We start from the raw sequence: 22,492 nt of genomic DNA on the forward strand, positions 1-22,492 counted from the left end.
AAATAGAATATTACCATTCCCAGAAGGAACCTTTGAGGGGACCAGGGGGACCATAATGTCAAATCGTTTTACTGTTAGAAACTGAGGTCCCACAAAAAGGAAGTGACTTGCCCAAGGCTACATTGCTAGTTAGTGACTGAGCCACTGTGAGAATGGAATTTACATGTCCTAATTTCTAGATTCCTGGCTTTTTCTACTTTTTGTATTCATCAAGTATCCCTTCTGCCTTTGTAATGAGGCTCTGAAGAGTTTGTGGATTTTATTTTTTTTATTTTAATTTTTGAATTTTTTTTAATGTTTTTATTTATTTTTGAGACAGAGAGAGACAGAGCATGAATGGGGCAGGGGCAGAGAGAGAGGGAGACAGAGAATCGGAAGCAGGCTCCAGGCTCTGAGCCATCAGCCCAGAGCCTGACGCGGGGCTCGAACTCACAGACCGAGAGATCATGACCTGAGCTGAAGTCGAACGCTTAACCGACTGAGCCACCCAGGCGCCCCTGTGGATTTTAAATCAAATTAACATGTGCATACAGTGCTTACTTTGTTTTATTTGTTGTCTTCAGAATCTGGCCAGCCTATTTGTGGAAACGGGATGGTAGAGCAAGGTGAAGAATGTGACTGTGGCTACAGTGACCAGTGTAAGGACGAGTGCTGCTATGATGCAAACCAGCCAGAGGGGAAGAAATGCAAGCTGAAGCCTGGGAAGCAGTGCAGGTACCTTGCCGGTTCTGGTAGTGCTCGTGCTCCTGTCAGTCATCTGAAGGCACTTAGGACTGATTTAAAACTGACATTAAGAGATGCATATGGTTTTGAAACTTTGTCTTTATTTGCTTTCGTTTTATTTATTTTTCCAGAGTAGAATTGGTAAGTGCGCTGTGGTTGGCAGATGGAGCTGCTTGTAATTGTAACTTGTGTGGTGGGTGTTAAAGACATGCAGGGATGCTCAGTAGAATACACACTGTTTAGTTCCTAACTTAAAAATGTGACTGTCATCTGTATGTTTAGAATCTTAACTTTAAATATTTAGGAAAATGAGCATTTCATAGATTCTTGTCATTAGTGTCATATGATTATTTTACTTGTCAAACTTGCTTTGGTAGTGATAGATATAAGCTATAGAATGTTGTTTGTGCAAGACTTTTTAAATGGTTGGTCTGTGTACCTAGTTTGATTTTAGCATATAAATGTGAGAAAAATTGATGAATTGACCAATGTATGATGTGCTATGAAAAACACTGATAACTCACCTAATATTAAATCCATTTCCTATTGTAGCATTTCACTAGAGACAAGTAGAGTAAGACTGTTGAATATAGTATGCATTGATTGTAAAAATAAGACAGTCATTTTTTTATTTACACTTATAAATGTTGAAATTTAGCAGCCTCTTAGTCCAAAATTTGAAGTTTTATACCAGTAACCTACTTAACCTTTAAAAGATGAGATTGACGATTTAAAAATTAGGACCATATCTATGTATATAGGAAATATCCTAGTCATTTTCTTTAAACACTTCAATGTTAATTCTAGCCCAAGTCAAGGTCCCTGTTGTACAGCACAGTGTGCATTCAAATCAAAAACTGAGAAGTGTCGGGATGATTCAGACTGTGCAAAAGAAGGAATATGTAATGGCATCACAGCTCTGTGCCCAGCCTCTGATCCTAAACCAAACTTTACGGACTGTAATAGGCATACACAAGTGTGCATTAATGGGGTAAGCATTTGATTTATAAGCTTTTATTTAGTTTTATAAAACCTCCTTTTTCAGAATAATTGTTTGTTATTTAAAGCTGCAGAGTTACAGCCATTAATCCCAGTCCCTGTTTCAATAAGAGCCCTGTCTGTTTCCCCATAAAGCCATGAATGTATCATGTGGCATAAGTGCCTGGTGGCATTCAATTAGTTACTGACTTACCTTTCGTCTTTCCACTGCATATGTTTGATGGTCTCTAGAGAAAAGTAGTTGTATGACTAGGCACATGACTTTGTATTGCTTTTGAGCTTTATAAATTAGTTTTTAACAGCCCATATAAAAGAACTCTTCTGGTCATTTTCTCTGTGAAGTGTTTAAAGCTTTCTTGGCTAAATAATCACTTTCCTGTACATGAGGAAAATTTCATTTTTCTCTTCTTACAAAGGAGCAATAATCAATGTAAAATTGATGCTCATCTAATCTCGTCTCTGTTTTTGTTTTGTTTAGATTTTTTTAAGTTGCCATTTCTTTGAAAGATTTCCTGTATTTTTTGCACTTACCTCTTTTTCAGATGTGTTTATGTGATCCGTTTCTGATGCTAATCTATGCTTGCCCCCCCCACTCTTATTTCTATTTAATTATATTAGCATTGGACGTGTATATTTGTCTATTACTATGAATTATAGGCTTGACTGTATAGGGATTAAATAATTTGTCTTCTATTTTTCTTTCAGCAATGTGCAGGTTCTATCTGTGAGAAGTATGGCTTGGAGGAGTGTACCTGTGCCAGTTCTGATGGCAAAGATGATAAGGAATTATGCCATGTCTGCTGCATGAAGAAGAGTAAGCTTTTAAAATGCAAGAATATAAAATCTGTTTCAAAACCTAATTGTTTCCTAAAAAAAAAATTTTTTTAAGTAAACGCTACCCCCAGTGTGGGGCTCAAATTCACGACCCCAAAATCAAGGGTCATTTGCTCTACTGACTGAGCCAGCCAGGCACCCCATTTTTCTCCTAAATTTTAAGGATTAAAGTTTGATATCCAGTTTGGACAGATAATTTCCACCTAAACCAATCCTCCGTGGAAATTTTCAAGTGTAGCGCAGCATTGTATTTCTAGTATTATCGTCCCTACAGTGTTTTAAAAACGATAGGCTAGACAAAAACCTTCCAGCTTTAGGGCAATAATTAGTATAAAAACTGTTAGAGGGTTTTAAAGCCATGGTAGGTACTAAGTCAAGAGTTGCTGGCTATTTGTTTATATATGTATTTTTTAAAGTTTATTTATTTATTTTGAGCTAGAAAGAGAACCAGCGGGGAAGGGGCAAAGAGGGAGGCGAACAGAGGATCAGAAGTGGGCCCTTTGCTGACAGCAGAGAGCCCGATGCTGGACTCGAACTCACGAACTGTGACATCATAACCTGAGCCAAAGTCGGACGCTCAGCCGACTGAGCCACCCGCGCACCCCTATGTTGTATACTTAAGGCGAATTACCTGTGATGTTATCTAGCCTAACTAATGAAAGTCTATATAACATGTCATGGTAATGATTTTAGGCAGTTTTTTCCTTTCCTCCCTCTCTCCCCAGCTAGCCTGGTAGGAAATCTGACCTTCAACTTATATTTGGCACTTCTTTTCCAGTGGATCCATCAACTTGTGCCAGTACAGGGTCTCTGCAGTGGAGCAAGCACTTCCTTGGTCGAACCATCACCTTGCAACCTGGATCCCCCTGCAATGATTTTAGAGGCTACTGTGATGTTTTCATGCGATGCAGATTAGTAGATGCTGATGGCCCTCTAGCTAGGCTTAAAAAAGCAATTTTTAGTCCAGAGCTCTATGAAAACATTGCTGAATGGATTGTGGTAAGTATAGTTTTTATTTGTAAAGAAACCTTATCTTAAAATGGTTTTATCATCATTTTACTTGGCCAGAGGTCACCAATGTTTTGAGAAAATCACTTCTCTCCTGTTTATACCAGAATCACTTTATCCAAAGAATGATTTTTAAAGTTCAAATATCCCCATGTATTATTTTCTTTTAAAGTGATTAGAATCTCTACATGTATACTGTTTGTAGATTAATTGGTAGATGATGAGAGTCCTTCTATTTTACTCTGCTCCCTGGTTCTTCTCCTGAATGGGTTACTTCTCCCTTTGGTCTGTATTATTAGGGCATTTTCATGGGATTTTTTTCTCAAGTTGTTTTGGAAAGCCTTGCTTGCTTTTTATATTTCTCCCTTGTCTCAGAAGGACGGATAGCCAGCTTTGGCTTCTACTTTATGGAATGGGAGAAATGAAAGGGAAATTGGTGATTTTCTGAAGGTTTTTTTTGCTGTTTCAGTATAATTTCTTGGTCTTTATCTTGTCAGTGATCAGAAATGTTGAACAGTTAAGATGTGATACCGAGCCTTTTGCAGATTTGTTAATGAATATAGATGTTCATCTAGCATAAATCCACTGAACTTTATTATTTTTAAGCCCACATTTCTCCAAGCTGTACAGATGTTGAATTACCTGAAATTTTCTTAAAAGACTGCTGAGAATGACTGTCTAAAGTCACTTGAATATTCACATTTCTAAGTGATTACATTAAAATATCAGTAAATTTTGACTCATATATCACTTGTGTATTTTCTACTATAGTATATATTTATATATATATATAAACATGTATATATATAAACATGTATATATATAAACATGTATATATATAAACATGTATATATATAAACGTGTGTGTGTGTGTGTATATATATATATATATATATATATATATATATATATATATATATCTGAATTGAAGGAGTTTGGTTTGGAAATTGACTTAGAACTCAGCCTCTTCTCCCTTCCCCCATTCCCAAATTGTTTTCTTACATTTTTTGTGTGCATGCAGCACTGAGGATGCCTTAAAAGTAAACACACACACGAAAGTCATTTGTGGGTTGTGATCCTTTTTGGTACTCTTGTAATAACATTTGTAATAAAAACTTTGGAATTATCTCTAACATTAAAATGGCATTTATTATACACAGGAAGAATAATACTATACTTTGTGTGTTAGAATATACAATTTTTAGACGTATAGGCGTTATAAGGTAGGAGAATCACTGAATCTGAATTTAGGAAGCCTAGGTTTTATCTATTTTTAGAGAATACTTTACTTTTTTTTTTTTTTTTTTTTAATTAAGCCTCATGCCCAATGTGGGGCTTGAATTCACTACCCCAAGATGAAGTGTTGCATACTCTACTGACTGAGCCAGCCAGGCACTCCTTAGGAGACCTAGGTTTTAAACCAAAAAATGGGTCAATTTATTTAACTTAGGTCTCTTTAAAACATGATATGTTACTCATTTTTGTATTCCTGTGCTTTGTGCATAATAAGTGTTCAAAAAATATCCATTAAGCTAATGTTGCCTTTGGCATTGTGGCAAAATGGAGAGTGCAGGCTTGGGAACTATGCAAGGATTCGTATCATCCTCTGGCATTTGTCAGTTCTGTGACTTCAAGTAGCTTGCCTTTCTTAGCTCTTTACTTCCCTCTTTTCAATTTGGATCCACTTCTTCCCCCCCCCCCCCCCTTGATTATCTCTAATAAGAACAAGTTGAGATGTGGTATACTTGTCTACTGTAGAGGACAATGTATTTTAAAAAGTAATCGGATAATGGAGATCTCAGAGTTATGTTCTACTGAGTATATGTTGTACCAGGTATTTTAGGTTTTCCAGGTAGTGAATCATATCTAAAAATAATACTTTTTTACTTTCCTCCATTATCTCAATTTTGACTCATTTTATTTAGCATTTCAAAAGCTCATTCATTCCTATTTTAAAAATGTTTGATGGAAGTGATCTCTCAAAAGTATTTTTAAAACCTTTTTTTCATATTTAGGGGCACTTGGGTGGCTCAGTCAGGTGAGTGCCCGTCTGACTCTTGATTTTGGCTCAGGTCATGATCTCATGGTTCGTGAGATTAAGCCCTGTGTTGGGCTCTGTACTGACAACACAGAGCCTACTTGGGATTCTCTCTCTCTCTCTCTCTCTCTCTCTCTCTCTCTCTCTCTGTCTCTTTCTGTCTCTCTCTCTGCCCTTCCCCAGGTTGTACATCCTCTCTCTTTCTCTCTCTCAAAATTAAAAACTTAAAAAAAAAAAAAGCTTTTTTCATATTTAGATTTGAGGATTTAGTGAAATGCTTGTTACGATAAATTGAAGTCTTTTCTTGTCTTGTGAAACTGTTTAATCAGGCAATTTTAGGTTGTTTTTTAAAATCGAGAGAGAGAGAATCTTAAGCAGGCTCCTCACTCAGCATGGAGCCTGACGAAAGGCTCGATCTCCCAACCATGAGATCATGACCTGAGCCAAAATCAAGAGTCAGACTCTCAACCAACTCAGCCACCCAGGTGCACCAGAAGTTCTTCTTTTTTGTTATTATTCTGATAAGAATTGGTTGTTATTTCGGGGGCCCCTGGGTGGCTCAGTCACTTTTAAACGTTCAACTTCAGCTCAGGTCATTATCTTACGGTTTGTGGGTTCGAGCCCTGCATCGGGCTCTGTGCTCACAGCTCAGAGCCTGGAGCCTGCTTCTGTTTCTGTTTCTCCCTCTCTCTTTGCTCCTTCCCTGCTCACACTATGTCTGTCTCTCTGTCTCTCAAAAATAAATAAACATTAAAAAAATTAAGAAAAAAAAAAAGAATCAGTTGTATTTCTCTCTCTTTTTTTAATGTTTTATTTATTTTTGAGAGAGACACAGAACAGGGGAGGGGCAGAGAGAGAGTGAGACACAGAATCTGAAGCAGGCTCCAGGGTCTGAGCTGTCAGCACAGAGCTCAACGCAGGGCTTAAACTCACAAACCACGAGATCATGACCTGAGCCAAAGTCGGATACTCAACCGACTGAGCCACCCAGGCGCCCCTGTATTTCTCATTTTTAAATTAATTTCTGCTCTCAGATTTTGCTGTAGCTTTATGAACCTGCATATTAAGTATCTGTTATTCTTTATGAAAGATTTAGGCCAGTGTTTCCCAAGTGCTTCATAGAATTCTACATCCATGGATTTGATGGTCCAATGAATCTGGAAAATATTGCATACTGTAGTATCCTCTTAGATATTTATGATAATATCATGGGAAGTCTTACAGTAAAAAGTCTTTAAATTTCATTTTTCAAACTTAGCTGACCCAAGAAACCTTTATTCATTCATAAGGCTTATTAAACCCTAAATATCAATAGAAGTCACTTGGAAGAATAGTGGTCAAGATCAGTAATTCTTATTCCTGGTTGTTCATTACTTAGGGCTTAGACTAATTCAGAATCTCACAGGATGGGGCTTAAGTATCTGGGTCTTTTAAAAGCTTCTGAGCTATTTCTGGTGAAGAGCCAGGATTGAGCACCAACCATTGATCTAGAAACCAGGGGTTGGCAAACTATGTTTCATTAGCCAAATCTAGCCCACTGCCTGCTTTTGTATACCTCACAAGCTAAGAATGGTTTCACATTTTTAAGTAGTTGAAAAAATGAAAAGATATTATTGAAATATTCCATTGAAAATGATATGAAATTCAAATTTCAGTGTCCATAAATAATGATTTATTAGAACACGGCCACACCCATTCACTTATACATTGTCTGTGGCTGCTTTTGCACTTCGAGTAGTTGCAACAGAGACTGGCTTCTCAAATTTAAAATATTTATCTGGCCTTTTAGAGGAAATGTTTGCCAACCCCTAATCTGGAGCAGTGGATCTCAAAATGCTGACCAGCAGCATCAACATCTGGGAACTTGACAGAACTGCAGATTATCAGACCTTACCCCGGATCCACTGAGTCAACAGGTGATGATGGTGCATGCTAAAGTGTGGGAACCATTTTTTTCAGTCTCTGCAGTGTTAGTACTCCTTTTTGAAAGGCTTATAATAGAGATTTTCTACCTTGTCATCCTCATCTGTTGAAATGGAGGGTGGATCTGGACCTCTAAGGTCTTCATTGCCTAGTGGAATAGGCTACATAGCTATCACTTGTGAAACTTGAACAACAAAGATGCAGTGTTGTCACAAGGCTTAGCATATGGTAAGGATTCAGTATACATTTGTTGGATGCATGAAGCAGATTTCTTAAATGTCAATTTATATGGAAAAGAATAAAAATTGTGCATATTATCTTCACTCTGAAGCTATAATATCTTCAGGTTTCTCTCAGTGGTATTTTATCCTGCTGGCCTAGGCTGCACTTAAAGTAACTAAGGGATTAGAAGCCAGTTGCTTTCAGCTCGGCAGATTGGTGTGAGGGGTGGCACATGGCTGGAGGGGTGGTGGCTGGCGGGGCGGGGGGCGGGGGGGTAGTTGAAGGATAGAAGAACATTTAGGCAAAGTCTAGACAACAGTATATTCTGAAGGAGAGAAGGGAAGCTTTCTTCCTCTGTAGGATGGCAAAACCAGGATCAGCACAAGGAGCAGTGGGCCTGACAAGGTTTTGTGATCCCCAGGAAGTCTAGAGTGCATTTGCGAAGAGTGAGTCATCAAATGCTGAAACATTCGCTGAAATGATTGTATGGTTGACTTTTTCTGGAGATGTTTAAAAACAGTAAAGACTGTCTTATGTCTGAAGAGACTTGAGTGTATGTCTTACCCCTTCCCCCTTACAGTTTTCTTTTGGGTTGGGGGGGAGATACCTGTTTTATCATTTTATAATCCTATAGGTCTGTTTTGTTTATTTAGGTTATTAAATAAAAAAAAAAGTCAAATTAGTATGTAATCAATTAGACTAGTAAATTTTGACCTTTTATTTTGTAGTTTTTACTTATTTTTTTCTACTTTGTGTTCTTTTTGCCATATAAATGACTGTGTTGAATAACATCTGTCTGTGTCCTATGTAGAATTATTTTCTCAGACTTGATTTAGTGCTTGGTAACTTCAAGGCTTTGTTTTAACCTTTTGGTTATCTTCTCTTCTTTAAGTTTCACTTAGCACCCTTGTATCTATGAAAGATGAGCTTGGTGCATAATTTACACTCATTAAATGTTTGTTGAGTAAATGTTGGCTCTCCTTTCTTTCAGATTCTACCAGGTGGACACATTGTGATCTTTCCTTACAGATGAAACACATATTTTGCGTTTATTAGCCTGGTTTGGTATTCTTGGTATTCTTTCCCCCTGATTTTATAATTTTCTTTTTTATATATAAAACTCACAAACTGTGAGCTCAACCAACTGAGTCAGTCAGGCTCCCCCATTTTAGGGAGTATTAGGGCTCCCCCTTTTAAAGGGAGTATTAAAAAGTACCCTCTACCAAAGGTGGCCATATTTACTACACTCTCAAATACACCATTGTTTAGTTTTTCTTGCTATCTACTCACCACTGTGATGTTTCATTTCCTCACACACTGAGCTGAAGAGCTGCTGGCATTGTTACTAAAACATCTCAAGCTTTGGGCTTTTGAGATGTGTAGTTACCTAGAAAAACTTGGAGGAAGTCCAAGAACACTGCTAAAAGGACCTGGAAGTTCTTAAGGACCTGGGTGCCATGTTTTAGTAAATGTCTATTGATCTCAACTGGAACTAGGTCCTCTTGACTTTTGTTTTCTACAGTTATAACCATTATTAAATCCAAGCTTTCTTTGTTACCTGCTTCTGTTACTGTCATACTACTTGCATCTGTATTTGAGACTTTTTAGATGCTGAAAAACTAGTACCAGAGGTATCAAAACTACCATTTTTTACATCCAGTCTCCGTTATAAGAGCCTTGTCGCATTATTTGTATGGACAATCTATAAATAATAAATGAGCTGTTTAGAAGTGTTTCAAAAAGTCAGTATTTGGAATAATGACTCACCTGTAATAACTAGTCTAATAGGTACTTTTTTTATGGGATAGGTACTGAGTTTGTAGGATATAAATTCAGGGAGCTAGTAGCCAAGTTTGAATTAGAGTGACAAATACATAGAAACATGTTTTCATTTCTGCCTGATGTTTTCACAGAAAATAGGACCCTATTTAGGGAAGACTCTTTATTAAGGAGGTGATGCCAAAACTAAATTCTTAAGGGCCAGTAGAAATAGAGGATACAGATGGATGTTTTATGGATAGGGAGCACCTAAAAAGTCACATAAGTATGAATTTTTTTTAATAAAAGAGGTTTTTGTTTTTTACATTTTTTCCTTTTGAAAGTGTGGTTATCCTTTTTTAAAAAATTTTATTTACTTATTTTGAGTAGGCTTCACTCCTAATGTGGGGCTTGAATTCATGACCATGAACTCAAGATCTGAGCCGAGATCTAGAGTCAGACACTTAACTGACTGAGCCACCCAGGCACCCCAACCTTTTTTTTAATGGACAAAGTAATACATTGAAAAATAAGCCATCTTTTTACCCTGAAGCCTAGTCTTCTGAAGATTATTTTTTGTGTATTCTTCAGAAAGGATCTATACCTTTACAAGAATATACATATATATATTTAAAAAGTGGAATCATATAGGTACTTTGCTGTACTTTATTGTGCTCAAAGGCTTTTTTTGTTTCTGTTTTTTTTCTCTTTCCCACTTAATGGTCTTGGAGATCCTTGGTATGAAGCTTTTGAAAAAGGGTTTTACATAGAGGAATGGCATAGTCAATTCCATATTTTAGGTAGTTGTAACACTGATGACCCTGTGGAAGATGTTTTTTTAAGTTTATTTATTTATTTTGAAAGAGAGCATGTGCAAGTGGGGGAGGGGTAGAAAGAGACAGACAGAGAGAGAAACCCAAGCAGGTTCTGCACTGTAGTGCAGAGCGTGATGCAGGGCTCGAATCCACAAACTGTGATATCATGACCTGAGCCAAAATCAAGAGTCAGATACAACCACCTGAGCCACCCAAGTGTCCCTGGAAAATGGTTTTGAGCAGGGAAGACTGGAAGGAAGGAATGGTGTTAGAGAATATAATGAACATTAGGGATAGATGTGCATCTCCTGTAATTAGCCCATCAGCCTGAAAGTAGTAGGAAACCATTGATCCTTTCTGCTTATGGGCTGGATCACATTACGGGTGGTACTTCTTTCCCAGAGGGAATTTGAGAATGTACCGTATTTGTCAGAGTAACTGAAGGGCTCTCCCAGCATTTGATGGATGAGGTTCAGGGATGCTAAACTTCCTGTATTGCTCACAGGGGTTGTGTACCACAATGGCAGCATGTCTAAACTGGGTAAGAAGCACACATCTGCATCCTCATCACTGGTGTACTCATTTAAGATGCAGTTTCCTGGGCCTTTCACCAGAACACCAGAATTGGAATTTGTAGGGTTGTGGCCTGAGAACCTGTGTTTTAATAAGCATATCAGATAATTCTTAGATCTACTCAGTGATAGGAACCATCCCTTTACCATATGTGTGCTGATTATTTAAGCAGCATTTCTCAGTCATAGGACTCTCTCTTTCTGTAGCCAGTCATAGACTCTCAGCTTCTCCCAAAATTCTTAGGCTGGTAGTTGGGCTAGAGATTTAGAACTAAAGAGTTAGTGTTGGATGGTATCCATTTTAGATAAAGGCTCCAAACTAATGTCCTGTATATGGGTGTAGAACAGGGGTTGACAGACCATGGCCTATGGGTCAGATCCAGCCTGCTCCCAGTTTTTGTAAATAATGGCTTACTGGAATATGGTCACACTAATTTGTTTGCATGTTATCTATGGCTGCTTTTGTACTAGAATGAAGAAATGAGTAGTTTGACAGAGACAAGCCTAAAATATTTATTGTTTGGCCCTTTACAGAAAAAGTTTGAGACCAGTGGTTCTCAGTCTTGCCTGCATAATGAAATACCGCATAATAAAATTACTGATGTCATAGTCCCACCCCCATGCTATTTGGGTCTGGGATTTGCTCTAGGTATCTTGAGTTTTAAAAGCTTTCCAAATGATTCTAACATGCCAAGCCAAGGTTGAGAACTACTGGTATAGAGCAGGAAGAACACTTGAGTAGTACAAACTGGTAATTTTAGTTCTTTATGTAATTTACTAGGTCAGAGTGTCAGAAATGCAGACAGTGGAGGGAGAAGAAGGTCCTATTTCATTAAGTGGCATATTTAAAAGGGTTCCGGGTGCTAGAAACAGGACAGAAGCTGTGCATATAGACTATGGAAAATTCATGCAGCAAGAGAAAGGAAATACTATCCTAAAAACTCACAAGTAGAGCAAGGCTCTGGAAGTTATTTTCTATAGAAACCAAAAGAAAATTCTAAAAGATTCTCTAGCAGTCTCGGTAGGATACAAAAAGTGAACTCTGAAAAGTAGATTGTAAACTTGTGGTTTCCAACTGAGATTCTGTAAACATGTCTTGTAAGGTCTGTGTATTGTTTTTAGAAATTTTGAGTGAGTTGACAGCACTTAAAAATAGATTCCACATAAAAACTGAAATTTGTAGCTTCTGTTGAAAAAATCAGATCTTTCAGCAGTGAGGCTGAATTGCATTACCTCTGTCTTTTTGAACAGTATATTCCTAAAGCTATTAGGTGAGGACAAGTAAGGTGGGCATCCATGCCAAGTGGGGGGAGCTATAGTGGCACACAACAGGGTGTTAGAGCCTGAGCAAAGTAGGGAGGGTGCGGAATGGGGAAGAAGACCAATATGAGGTGTTAAAGCCCAAGCAGGTGAGAAGGGCACCTTGTGGCGGGGCAGCTGGCTTGGGATATCTGAGTACAAGTGTTGTGTGAGAAGGGTGTCTACATAGGAGGGGCAATTCTGCCAGGGCTCCTTGGAGAAACAGCTGATTCGAGGGCTGGGGTAGGGAAAGAATAAGATAAACCTAGAATTAATTGTGCCAGAAAGTAAAGTTGCTCAAAGACTGGTAGGGACATGTTCAAAAGACACACTGTGATAATAATGGATTATAAACCCATTGAATACAATAGGAAACCATGAGGCAATACTGAGTGAAATGAGCAAGTTGAAAGTTTGATGAAGAAGGGGATATTTTTGTAGCTCCAAGTTATATCCCTACAGAAGACTCACTGACTACAAAAAAGAAGAGTGTCTCTATGGTGAAGTTTGGCAGGTATCACCTTTTAGTCTAGTGATCAAGTTAACATACCAGTCACAAGATCAAAAACCTGTGTCATCTGATGGAATGCGATGTGAACAACACAGCATCACTTCTGTGATATTCTTACTAAAGATGTATGACCTGAATCTAATCATAGGGACACATCTAAAAAACCAAAACTGAGGGACATATAATACAAAATAACTGGCCTGTAATCTTCAAAAGTGTCAAGGTTATATAAACCAAGCAAAGACTGTACAACTTCTCCAGATTTTAGGAGACTAAAGAAATACAGCAGCTAAAAGCAACGCGTAATTCTGAATTGGATAGTATTAGGACAAATGGCAAAACTTGAGGGGGTCTGAGGATTAAATGGTAGTAATGTATCAGTGCTAACTTACTGATCTTGATGATTGTGTTGTGGTTATCTAGAAAACCCCTTATGGTGTAAAATTACATGCTAAGATGTTTAGGTATAACAGAGCATCATGCTAGCAATTTACTCTCAGATGGTTCCAGATTTTAAAAAGTTTGTTGTACTAGCAACTTTTCTATAAGTTTGAGATTCTTTCAAAATAAAACCAACTTAAAAATAAATTTGTATGTGAAAGCCTTTATGCACACATGAAGAAAGTGGCTTGGGGCATTTCCCACAACATGTATTTTTATTTCAGTTTTTATTACTTTAATTATGTTGTCACTGCTGGATAAAAAAACAGTATAGAAGTAGTAGGCTGTTATAAGACTTCATATCATAGAAAATCTTAAATGGGGGTTTCTTGGGCTATAATTAGCAATAACTATATATGTAATACATCAGTCTATGTTAAACCAATGTGAAGGTTATAAAGTTGTAACTGTTTTGTATGATGCTTATTATTACTTACTGTCTTAAAACCAAATCTGAGTATTTTGAATTGCAAAATAGACTTAGAATTTATTAAGAATAGAAACAGTAATTTTTCTGTAAATAAGATTATACTAGTAATTTTTGAAGTTTTTGGTTGGCTAATTGATTATATGATTTAAGCTAGAAGTGAAAGTTTTACTTCCTTCTTAGACTGGGTAAACTTTGCTTGTAGAATGTGTATATCCTTCCATTTTTCATATTAAAAAAGACAATTAACCTTTAAATAAATTATTATAAATAATAGATGTTATGATTCAAATATATAATATTTATATATTATAATATATAAAATACAGTGAAAGCTAAGATTTATGATAAAATAATTTCATAGCAGTAGTCTGGGGCTTAAATTTCAAATGAAATAGAATAACAGGAAAAGGGGGGAGGCTCAAAAGAGAGAGACTTTAGTATTTGACGATTAGAAAAAAGCATAGGTTCAAGATTATTTTAAAAATTTATCCGGAAGTAGAATTTAAAGTAACTAATATACCCTCTAAGCCCCTGGAGAATCTAAAGGCAAACAGACATAGTTTATGAGAGAGAGAGAGAGAGAGAGAGAGAGAGATAAATAAATAAATAAATAAATAAATAAATAAATAAAATATTCAAACCATAAAATACTTAATAACATGGGAAAGTACAGTGTAAACTATATACAGGATGAACCTTAGTTTTGCATGTGAGTTTATCTGTGTGTATGACCACCATAGCTATATCTAGAAAAGAAACTGAAAGAAAAATAAGATTGAGTGGTTTCATCTAGGGTGTGAAATTATGGGCGTTTTTTGTCTTTTTCCTTAATATTTCTGTGACATTAAAAAAAAATCTGTATGTGCTTATATATGGTATCTGTACAACTCCCAATGAGCAAGTGTTCTGAACAAATGTTCTTCAAAAATTAAAATGTAATATATATATTTTGTGTAATATAAAATATCCTAAAATATTTTATAGCTTTTTCAGTAGAGAAATCTGTTTCTTTCTAGGTTTATTGGTGGGCTGTATTACTTATGGGAATTGCCCTGATCATGCTAATGGCTGGATTTATTAAGATATGCAGTGTTCATACTCCAAGTAGTAATCCAAAGCTGCCTCCTCCTAAACCTCTTCCAGGTAAGACAGTCTGAGCGAGACTGTGTTTTTTTAACTCAGAACTGTTCAGCGGGCAGAATTGAATTCTAAATGAGTCTTTAGTAACTAATTTTATAGTACTTTCTCCTTGAAAATGAGATCACTGGATGAATTATTTAGTTGAGTTTTGAGTGTGTTCTTTGTGAATCCATTCTAACTTATGGCTGCCAATTTAATGCTAATCTGTCTTGAGTCACTAAAAATATTTAGACCTAGAAAAATTTATTTTTTGCCTGATACTTGTTTTCTTACTTTTCATATTCTAAAATCTTCCCTTTTTTTTTGTCTTTATTATGATAAACTACTTTTAAATGATTGGTTTTTCTATTCTAATAGCTGTACTTCTGCTATTGTTTCTAATGTTTATGCTCTTGAAATATTTCCTGGCACATAAACTCATTTTCCCTAGGGGTGATGCTTATGGGGAAATACAGATGACAGTCTGTGGGAGGGTCTTACGGTAGAGGCTTCAGTCACCAAGTAACCATAGTTACTCTCCATCTCTGAAAATAACTCCTGAGGTTTGGTCTCTACCCTTTACCTCTCATGGAGACACAGCTTCGGAGAGGAGGCTTTCTTTAGATTAGCTCCAGGGATTTGGAAAAGAAAAGAGTACGAGGCAACTGCTCCAGGTTATTTAGTCCCCATCTGTTTCTCCCTCACCTTCCCCAAGGTATTTGTGGCTTCTGTGCTGCCCTCAGAACGCCTGGACCAGAACTCTTCACTCTAGGAGTAGGGCATACATCATCCCATGACAGTGGCAGAGGAGAACAAGAGCTAACTGGCAGCTGTCCCTCTCCTACCTTGCACAGACTTCTCATGAAGCCTCTTGCCTCAGGCCACATCTACTACCCTACATAAAGTAGTTTAAAACTAGGGGGTTCCTTACAGTTTTCTCTATTTTCCCTCAGTCGCTCCCCTGAATTTACCTATCGTGGGGCAAGAGAGCTCAGTAGTCTCAGTACTGCTTGCGACAGTATCTTGGTGGCAATCAGGAAATTGGATTTTGATGTTACTGCTTTTTGTAAATTGACAGTGTCAGTGCTCTAAAACTTATATTAATTTCTTAGGGATTCCTAAGGGCCACATGACCCTCTTTAGATATGTTACCAATTATGGTCTCATGCAATGTAGCACTTCTTTTATTTGATTTCACCTTAAGCAAATTTCACCTTTAAAAACTTAAACCAACAACCCTATCATTTATTGAACCCTCACAAAAAAACACCTTTACTGAATTGTCATATAATCTTCACAGATTATATATATAGACTATATGAGTTCATTATTATCCCTGTTTTACAGACAAGGCATCTGAGTTTCAGAGAGGTTAAGTCATTTGCTCAAAGGCACTCAGTAATTTATTCCTCATGGATTCTGTCCTCAGAATTCATGTACATCTAACAGTTGTGTCTGTTGAACACTTGAAATGTGGCTAGTTTAAATTGAGATGTGTTATAAATATAAAATACATACCAGACTTGGAAGGCTTCGCATATAAAAAAGAATGACATAGTTCATTAATACTTTTTTGTATTGATACACCTTGAAATGATAATATTTTGGCTATATTGAATTAAGTGATATAAAAAAAATTATGAACATTATTTTGCTGTCTTTTTGCCTTTTTTCATTATGGCTACCAGAAATTTTTAAATTACATATACAATGCTGATCTAGAACCTTTCTTATTGAAGTGTTACCTTTGTTTTTTAAGATTAAAAAGCACACAGTAAATCCGTTTTACTTTTGTGATTCACAGGCACTTTAAAGAGGAGGAGACCTCCACAGCCCATTCAGCAGCCCCAGCGTCAGAGGCCCCGGGAGAGTTATCAAATGGGACACATGAGACGTTAACTGCAGCTTTTGCCTTGGTTCTTCCTAGTGCCTACAATGGGAAAACTTCACTCCAAAGAGACACCTATTAAATCATCATCCCCAAACTAAACCCTCACAAATACAGTCGAAGAAAAAATGGCAAGAGATCATGTCCTCAGACCAGGTGGAATTACATAAGTTTTAAAGCCTGAAAATTCCAATTTGGGGGTGGGGGGGTGGAAAAGGAACCCAATTTTCTTATGGACAGCTATTTTTAACGTAATGGCACAAAGTCTTAGAATATTATTATGTGCCCCGTGTTCCCTGTTCTTCGTTGCTGCATTTTCTTCACTTGCAGGCAAACTTGGCTCTCGATAAACTTTTATCACAAATTGAAATATATATATATTTTTTTCAACTGCCAATCAAGGCTAAGGAGGCTCGACCACCTCAACATTGGAGACATCACTTGCCAATGTACATACCTTGTTATATGCAGACATGTATTTCTTACGTACACTGTACTTCTGTGTGCAATTGTAAACAGAAATTGCAATATGGATGTTTCTTTGTATTATAAAATTTTTCCGCTCTTAATGAAAAATTACTGTTTAATTGACATACTCAGGATAACAGAGAATGGTGGTATTCAGTGGTCCAGGATTCTGTAATGCTTTACACAGGCAGTTTTGAAGTGAGAATCCATTTACCTTTTTATAATGATGGAGTTGGTTCTGATACTCATCTTGTCTTCATCAAATGGCTGCTAAGAGCACATGAGTGGCTATGCTGAGGAACACAGTTACGTGTGCAAACTGGACATACGCAGCATACTACTTCAGAGTTAGTTCTTACGCAAATGTCTGATTTCTGCTTACTTATTTTAAACCTTCTAATTCAATTCCAGTTTTGAATCGATAGGTGAAATTTTATTCATGCTTTGGTAGAAATTACGTCAATGAAATGACTTCTTTTTGTTTGTAGCCTGTTATTTGTGCTTTCCATATATCTAAATTATGCTAATTATGTTTTTGGTTTTCTCCGACCTGGAAAAGAAAAGCTGGGTCTTTTATTTTATCAAAATACCGAAACAATTTTTTCAGCATATTATCACTGATCATTGGTAACCACTAAAGAAGGGTGATTTGCTCAACTAGTAGTTAAAATTGTAGATAGGCCTTCTGACATTTTTTTTCCCTAAAATATTTTAACAATGAAGGTGAAACAGCACAATGTCCCGTTCCAAATTTATTTTTTAAACAGATGTAAATAATTGGCTTTTTAAAGAAAGCAAAAGCATTTAATGTATTAACAGGCGTATTGCTATGCAGAAATGGAAGGGGGCATTACAAAAAAATTTTAAGCTTGTGACGTATTTATTGCTTCTGTTTTCCAACTACATCACTTAAATTAGAAGTAAACAGCTATGATTTTTCTGGCTTCACATAGGAGGCAAATTTAGGGAACAGTGAAAAGATTTGTGTTTTGGCTTTTTTTTTTCCTTTTTGTTTCTTAAGAGTATAAGGTTTACACAATCATTCTCATAATGTGACGCAAGCCAGCAAGGCCAAAAATGCTAGAGAAAATAATGGGATCTCTTCCTTGTAAACTTGTACAGTATGTGGTGACTTTTTTCAAAATACAGCTTTTTGTACATGATTTAGAGACAAATTTTGTACATGAAACCCCAGATAGACTATAAATAATTCTAAACAAACAAGTAGGTAGATATGTATGTAATTGCTTTTAAATCATTTAAATGCCTTTGTTTTTGGACTGTGCAAAGGTTGGAAGTGGGTTTGCATTTCTAAAATGGTGACTTTTATTCTGCAAGAGTTCTTAGTAACTTCTTGAGTGTGGTAGACTTTGGAACATGTACATTTTTTGCCTGTAATGTTATCCTGTGGTAGGGTTTTGGCAGGTACACACTGCCCTATTTTATTTTGAGTCTAAGTTAAATGTTTTCTGACAAGAGATACGTGCACTGAACTCTTTCCACTGCAAATCAAGATGTGGTAAAACAAAAGGATCAAGACAAATGAGATCTAATACTACTGTCAGTTTAATGTCCACTGTGTTTTATACAGTATCTTTTTGTTCACTTTGGAAATTTTTACTAAAAATTGCAAAAAATAAAGTATTGTGCAAAGATGTAAGGTTTTTTGAAACTTGAAATGCATTAATAAATAGACTTGATGAAATCAACTCAAAGGTTCCATACTCTTTGAACTCTGAGAACTATCAAAAGAAGCTTCCCACAAAGCAGCTTTTCCTTACTAACTGAAAGCGATTATTAAGCAGAAAGACGATTGTCTCTTTTCCTGCACATACAGATATTATTCCTAGTTAGGAGTCCATGAAAAAAATTTATGATTAGATCTCTCTGTATCTACACACAATGATCATTTTAAAAAACACTTAACTGCTTTACGTTATTTCTAAATAATATTCAAAATGTTTAAAAGTCTTTGTCTTGGTAGAAAAGCAGAGTCATTTTGGAAACCATGGTCTTACATGTATTTCGCAAAGGTTTGAATACTAAGTACCTCATTTATTTTCAAAGTCTATTTTAGTAAAAAACTATGTTTTAAAATTTGGAGCCACATTTTCCTGTTTTGTCAGATTCATAGCAAATAAGGAGAGAACTGACACTTCAGTCTTAATCTAGGAAAAGAATTGTAAGACCAGAATGGTGCCCTGCACAGAATAATCTGCCCCCCAATTTTTAAAAAAAAATCAAGACCAGCTACAACTAAGTAGTATTTGTTAAATGGGTAAGTATGCAATACTTTTAGTTACTGTGATTTACAAACATCAAAGTATATCATACTTAATTTTGCTTCTGAAGGCATTAATACTGATTAATTCAGATGATTGCAAATGTGTTGTTTTTACTTAGAATTGAATGCCTAAATTTTGTTGAGAATGTTTTTGCCCCTAAGTTTTCTAAATTCAGACAACAACTCACAAGCAAAATCAATAAAGTAAATGATTACAGTTTTTAAAGTTAGTGTTCCCTATAGCTTCAGGCAAGATCTAAGTTTGGGGAAGGACTTTTTAAAGGGAAAGAAAATTGATCTGATCAACCTTGTTTTCTGAGGTGTCTTCAGCCCTCTGTGTTTGGGTACTTCATTTTTGTCATATTCACAGGCTAGTGAAAACCGAAGATTTCTCCAAATTGAGCAAACTCCCTTCCACTTCTTTCTCTGTCCGCGCAGCTGGTACGTGTTAAGATTAATAATAATTATTATTTCTCCAAAGATGGGATTAGTGTCCTTGGCTGTGCAGTTGTGGGGGCTTGTGCTTCAGGAGGCTTTTAATTTCTTGTTAGTAAGTGTTTCTAATGAAAAGTATAAGAGGGTGTAGTAAACACATTGCAAAACTGGACAGCCCATATTTGGGGTTAAGAGAGGAGATGTTCCTTATCTAGATTGAAAGGGTCAGTGTCTCCCCAAACTGGAGAGATGTTAGATACAGCTTGAAAGCAGCTGCCAGGGACAGTTTATCTATCTTTAAAGTAGTCGAAATTTGCAATAAATTGTAAGTTTCCTGAAAACCTTTTTTAAAAAATTTTTTAAAGTTTATTATTTATTTTTAAGACAGAGCACAAGCAGGGGAGGGGCAGAGAGAGGGAGAGGGAGACACAGAATTTGAAGCAGACTCCAGGCTCTGAGCAGTCAGTAGAGCCCGATGTGGGGCCTGAACTCCTGAATCTCGAGATTGTGACCTGAACTGAAGTCAGACCCTTAAGCTACTGAGCTACCCTGGTGCCCCCTTGAAAACATTTTTTGACTTCTAAGTAATAAATATGGTCACTTTGCCCCACAACTCAGTTTCAGTTTCAGCGTTTCTGGTTTTACGTTCTTGATTAAAAACAACTTTCGTTTAAATCTCTTTTTCCATCTATTACCACTTTGGTTTTTCCACTATTGTGTCTGTATCCAATCCTTTATATTACTAGCATACAAAGTGAGCCCTTATGTGCTGCTATATTACAATTTTGTTTGTGTGTCTTAGATACATACATGGGTGCACTATTTTCAGTAGAAATTCATATATTCTATAATTGATAAGCCCTTCAGAGTGTGTGCTCTCTCCCATAAAAAACAATGGGATGCTAGGTAAAATGGAGGGTTGAACAAAATATTTATTAGCCTCTGCTCTTTCCTAAAATCTCCACTAAAGTCATAGTGACTGGGGAAAGAAGAGAGCATAATCCAACAAGGACAAGGAATGTTGAAGAGAAGACAACAAAAACAAAATTTTAGAAACTGGAAAGCAGAAAGAGTAGTGTCTGATTTGGCAGATCCAGGGAAACCAAGTCCTAAACCAGCGGTGGAAGCAGGAGAATGGCCCAGTTTGCCCTGGTAAGATTTTGGGATATAGCCTTCAAGACTTCCTTTCTAGGCATGTGGCTAAAGGCATAATATGAACACTTCTGTACCCACCTTTCTTATTTAACAATATATTGATACGGTATCTACATCATTTTAATGACTGTGAAGACTTCATTCTATGGATGTACTGTACATTGTTAAAATTAACCAATTCCCTGTTGTTTGTACTTAGAGATTTTTATACTATTTATTATTTTAAACAGTCCTACAAGGAAAATCCTGAACCTTAATAAATTCCTAAAGGTGGAATTAATTGGGTTAAAGGTTTTTTTGAAGGTCATGGATAAAAATTATGATATTGTCTTTCAGATAGATGGTACCAAGTTATACTCCCACTATTAACATAGAAGAATAGTTCCACCATTAGCATATTACATATTATATAATTTTTTAAAACTAATCTCCACACCCAACGTGAGGCTTGAACCTATGACCTTGAGATCAAGAGTCGCACACTCTACTGACAGCCAGCCATGTGCCCCAGCGTATTACGTAACTATTTTAAAATCTGAGAGCCCCAGGCTTAAAATTTCACATGTATGCAGCTACATGAATTTGTGAGAAATAGTAGAAGACTGCTTCTTAATTGACTTCAGTAGCTTTGAACATAATTCAAATGGAGGTCAAATGTAGTGCCCCAGTTGTGGTCTCTAAAAGCCATTTTCTTCAAAGAAACAGGACATCCTTGATAAATGGCTAATTCCAGATCTAGAGGAAGAAATGTACAAGAAGAGCCTAAAAACCACTGTATCCTACCAGAGAGCAAAGTAAGGCATTAAAGGTCTGTCAAAAAAGATTCAGGAGGCACCTTGAAGAAGTTCCCACCGGCCACAGCTAATTTTAGCAACAGGATAGTATCTGCAAGAGATTGAAGCTCATGTTATGTTTTACTCTAGGAGTTTACAAAATCATAGTTACCCGTGGAACATACTCTTTTTGTCTTTTGTTTGTTTGTTTGTTTTGAGAGAAAGAGGGAGAGAATACACGAGCCAGGGAGGGACAGAGAGAGAGAATCCCAAGCATGCTCTGTGAAGCACAGAACCTGACGCAGGGCTCAGTCTCACAAACCGTGAGATCATGACCTGAGCTGAAACCAAGAGTTAGATGCTTAACCTACTGAGCCACCCAGGCGCCCCTGGGATATAGTCTTAAAGAAATATACCAGCTAAGAAGTTAAAGAGGAATGATAAGATATCACCATTTTATCCCACAAAGATTAACGGGTCTAGACAGTGATCACCCGTGACTTCACAAAGAGCACACATTTGGTGCTTCCTAATGGAAATACACATACCACTTAGGAAGCAGTCCTTCCAAAAGTTGAATCTGATCCTGACTGAGCCTCCGTAGCCAACCACCTCTTTACTAGACATACAGGAAAGAAAGGAGCATGTTAAATGATACCAGGAGAGATTCAATCGTCAAAATCCAGACTCTGGAAAAACTATAGTGCAAGTAACCCTGTTTCTTTAACAACTGAATTGCAAGGGGGGAAGAAAAAGATGGATTGGAAGTGACGTAAGAGATATATCTACCAAGACAA

At 36.7% G+C, this 22,492-nt stretch overlaps 1 protein-coding gene across 2 annotated transcripts in view; it reads left to right on the plus strand.

The window, feature by feature from the left end:
- The window catches only part of ADAM10 (ADAM metallopeptidase domain 10), a 136,338-nt gene extending 117,581 nt beyond the window's left edge, over positions 1-18,757 (plus strand). For both annotated transcript variants that reach the window (XM_078448652.2, XM_078448653.2), the window contains exons 11-16: positions 564-714; positions 1,531-1,714; positions 2,428-2,536; positions 3,335-3,555; positions 14,590-14,716; positions 16,497-18,757. In XM_078448652.2, the coding sequence (XP_078304778.1) occupies positions 564-714; positions 1,531-1,714; positions 2,428-2,536; positions 3,335-3,555; positions 14,590-14,716; positions 16,497-16,591 (887 nt within the window). In that variant the 3' untranslated portion in view covers positions 16,592-18,757. The remainder of the gene's footprint in view (positions 1-563; positions 715-1,530; positions 1,715-2,427; positions 2,537-3,334; positions 3,556-14,589; positions 14,717-16,496) is intronic.
- Positions 18,758-22,492: the final 3,735 nt, after the last annotated feature.

This window comes from Panthera onca, chromosome B3, assembly GCF_046562875.1.
Source record: "Panthera onca isolate mPanOnc1 chromosome B3, mPanOnc1 haplotype 2, whole genome shotgun sequence".
Taxonomy (NCBI): Eukaryota; Metazoa; Chordata; class Mammalia; order Carnivora; family Felidae; genus Panthera; species Panthera onca.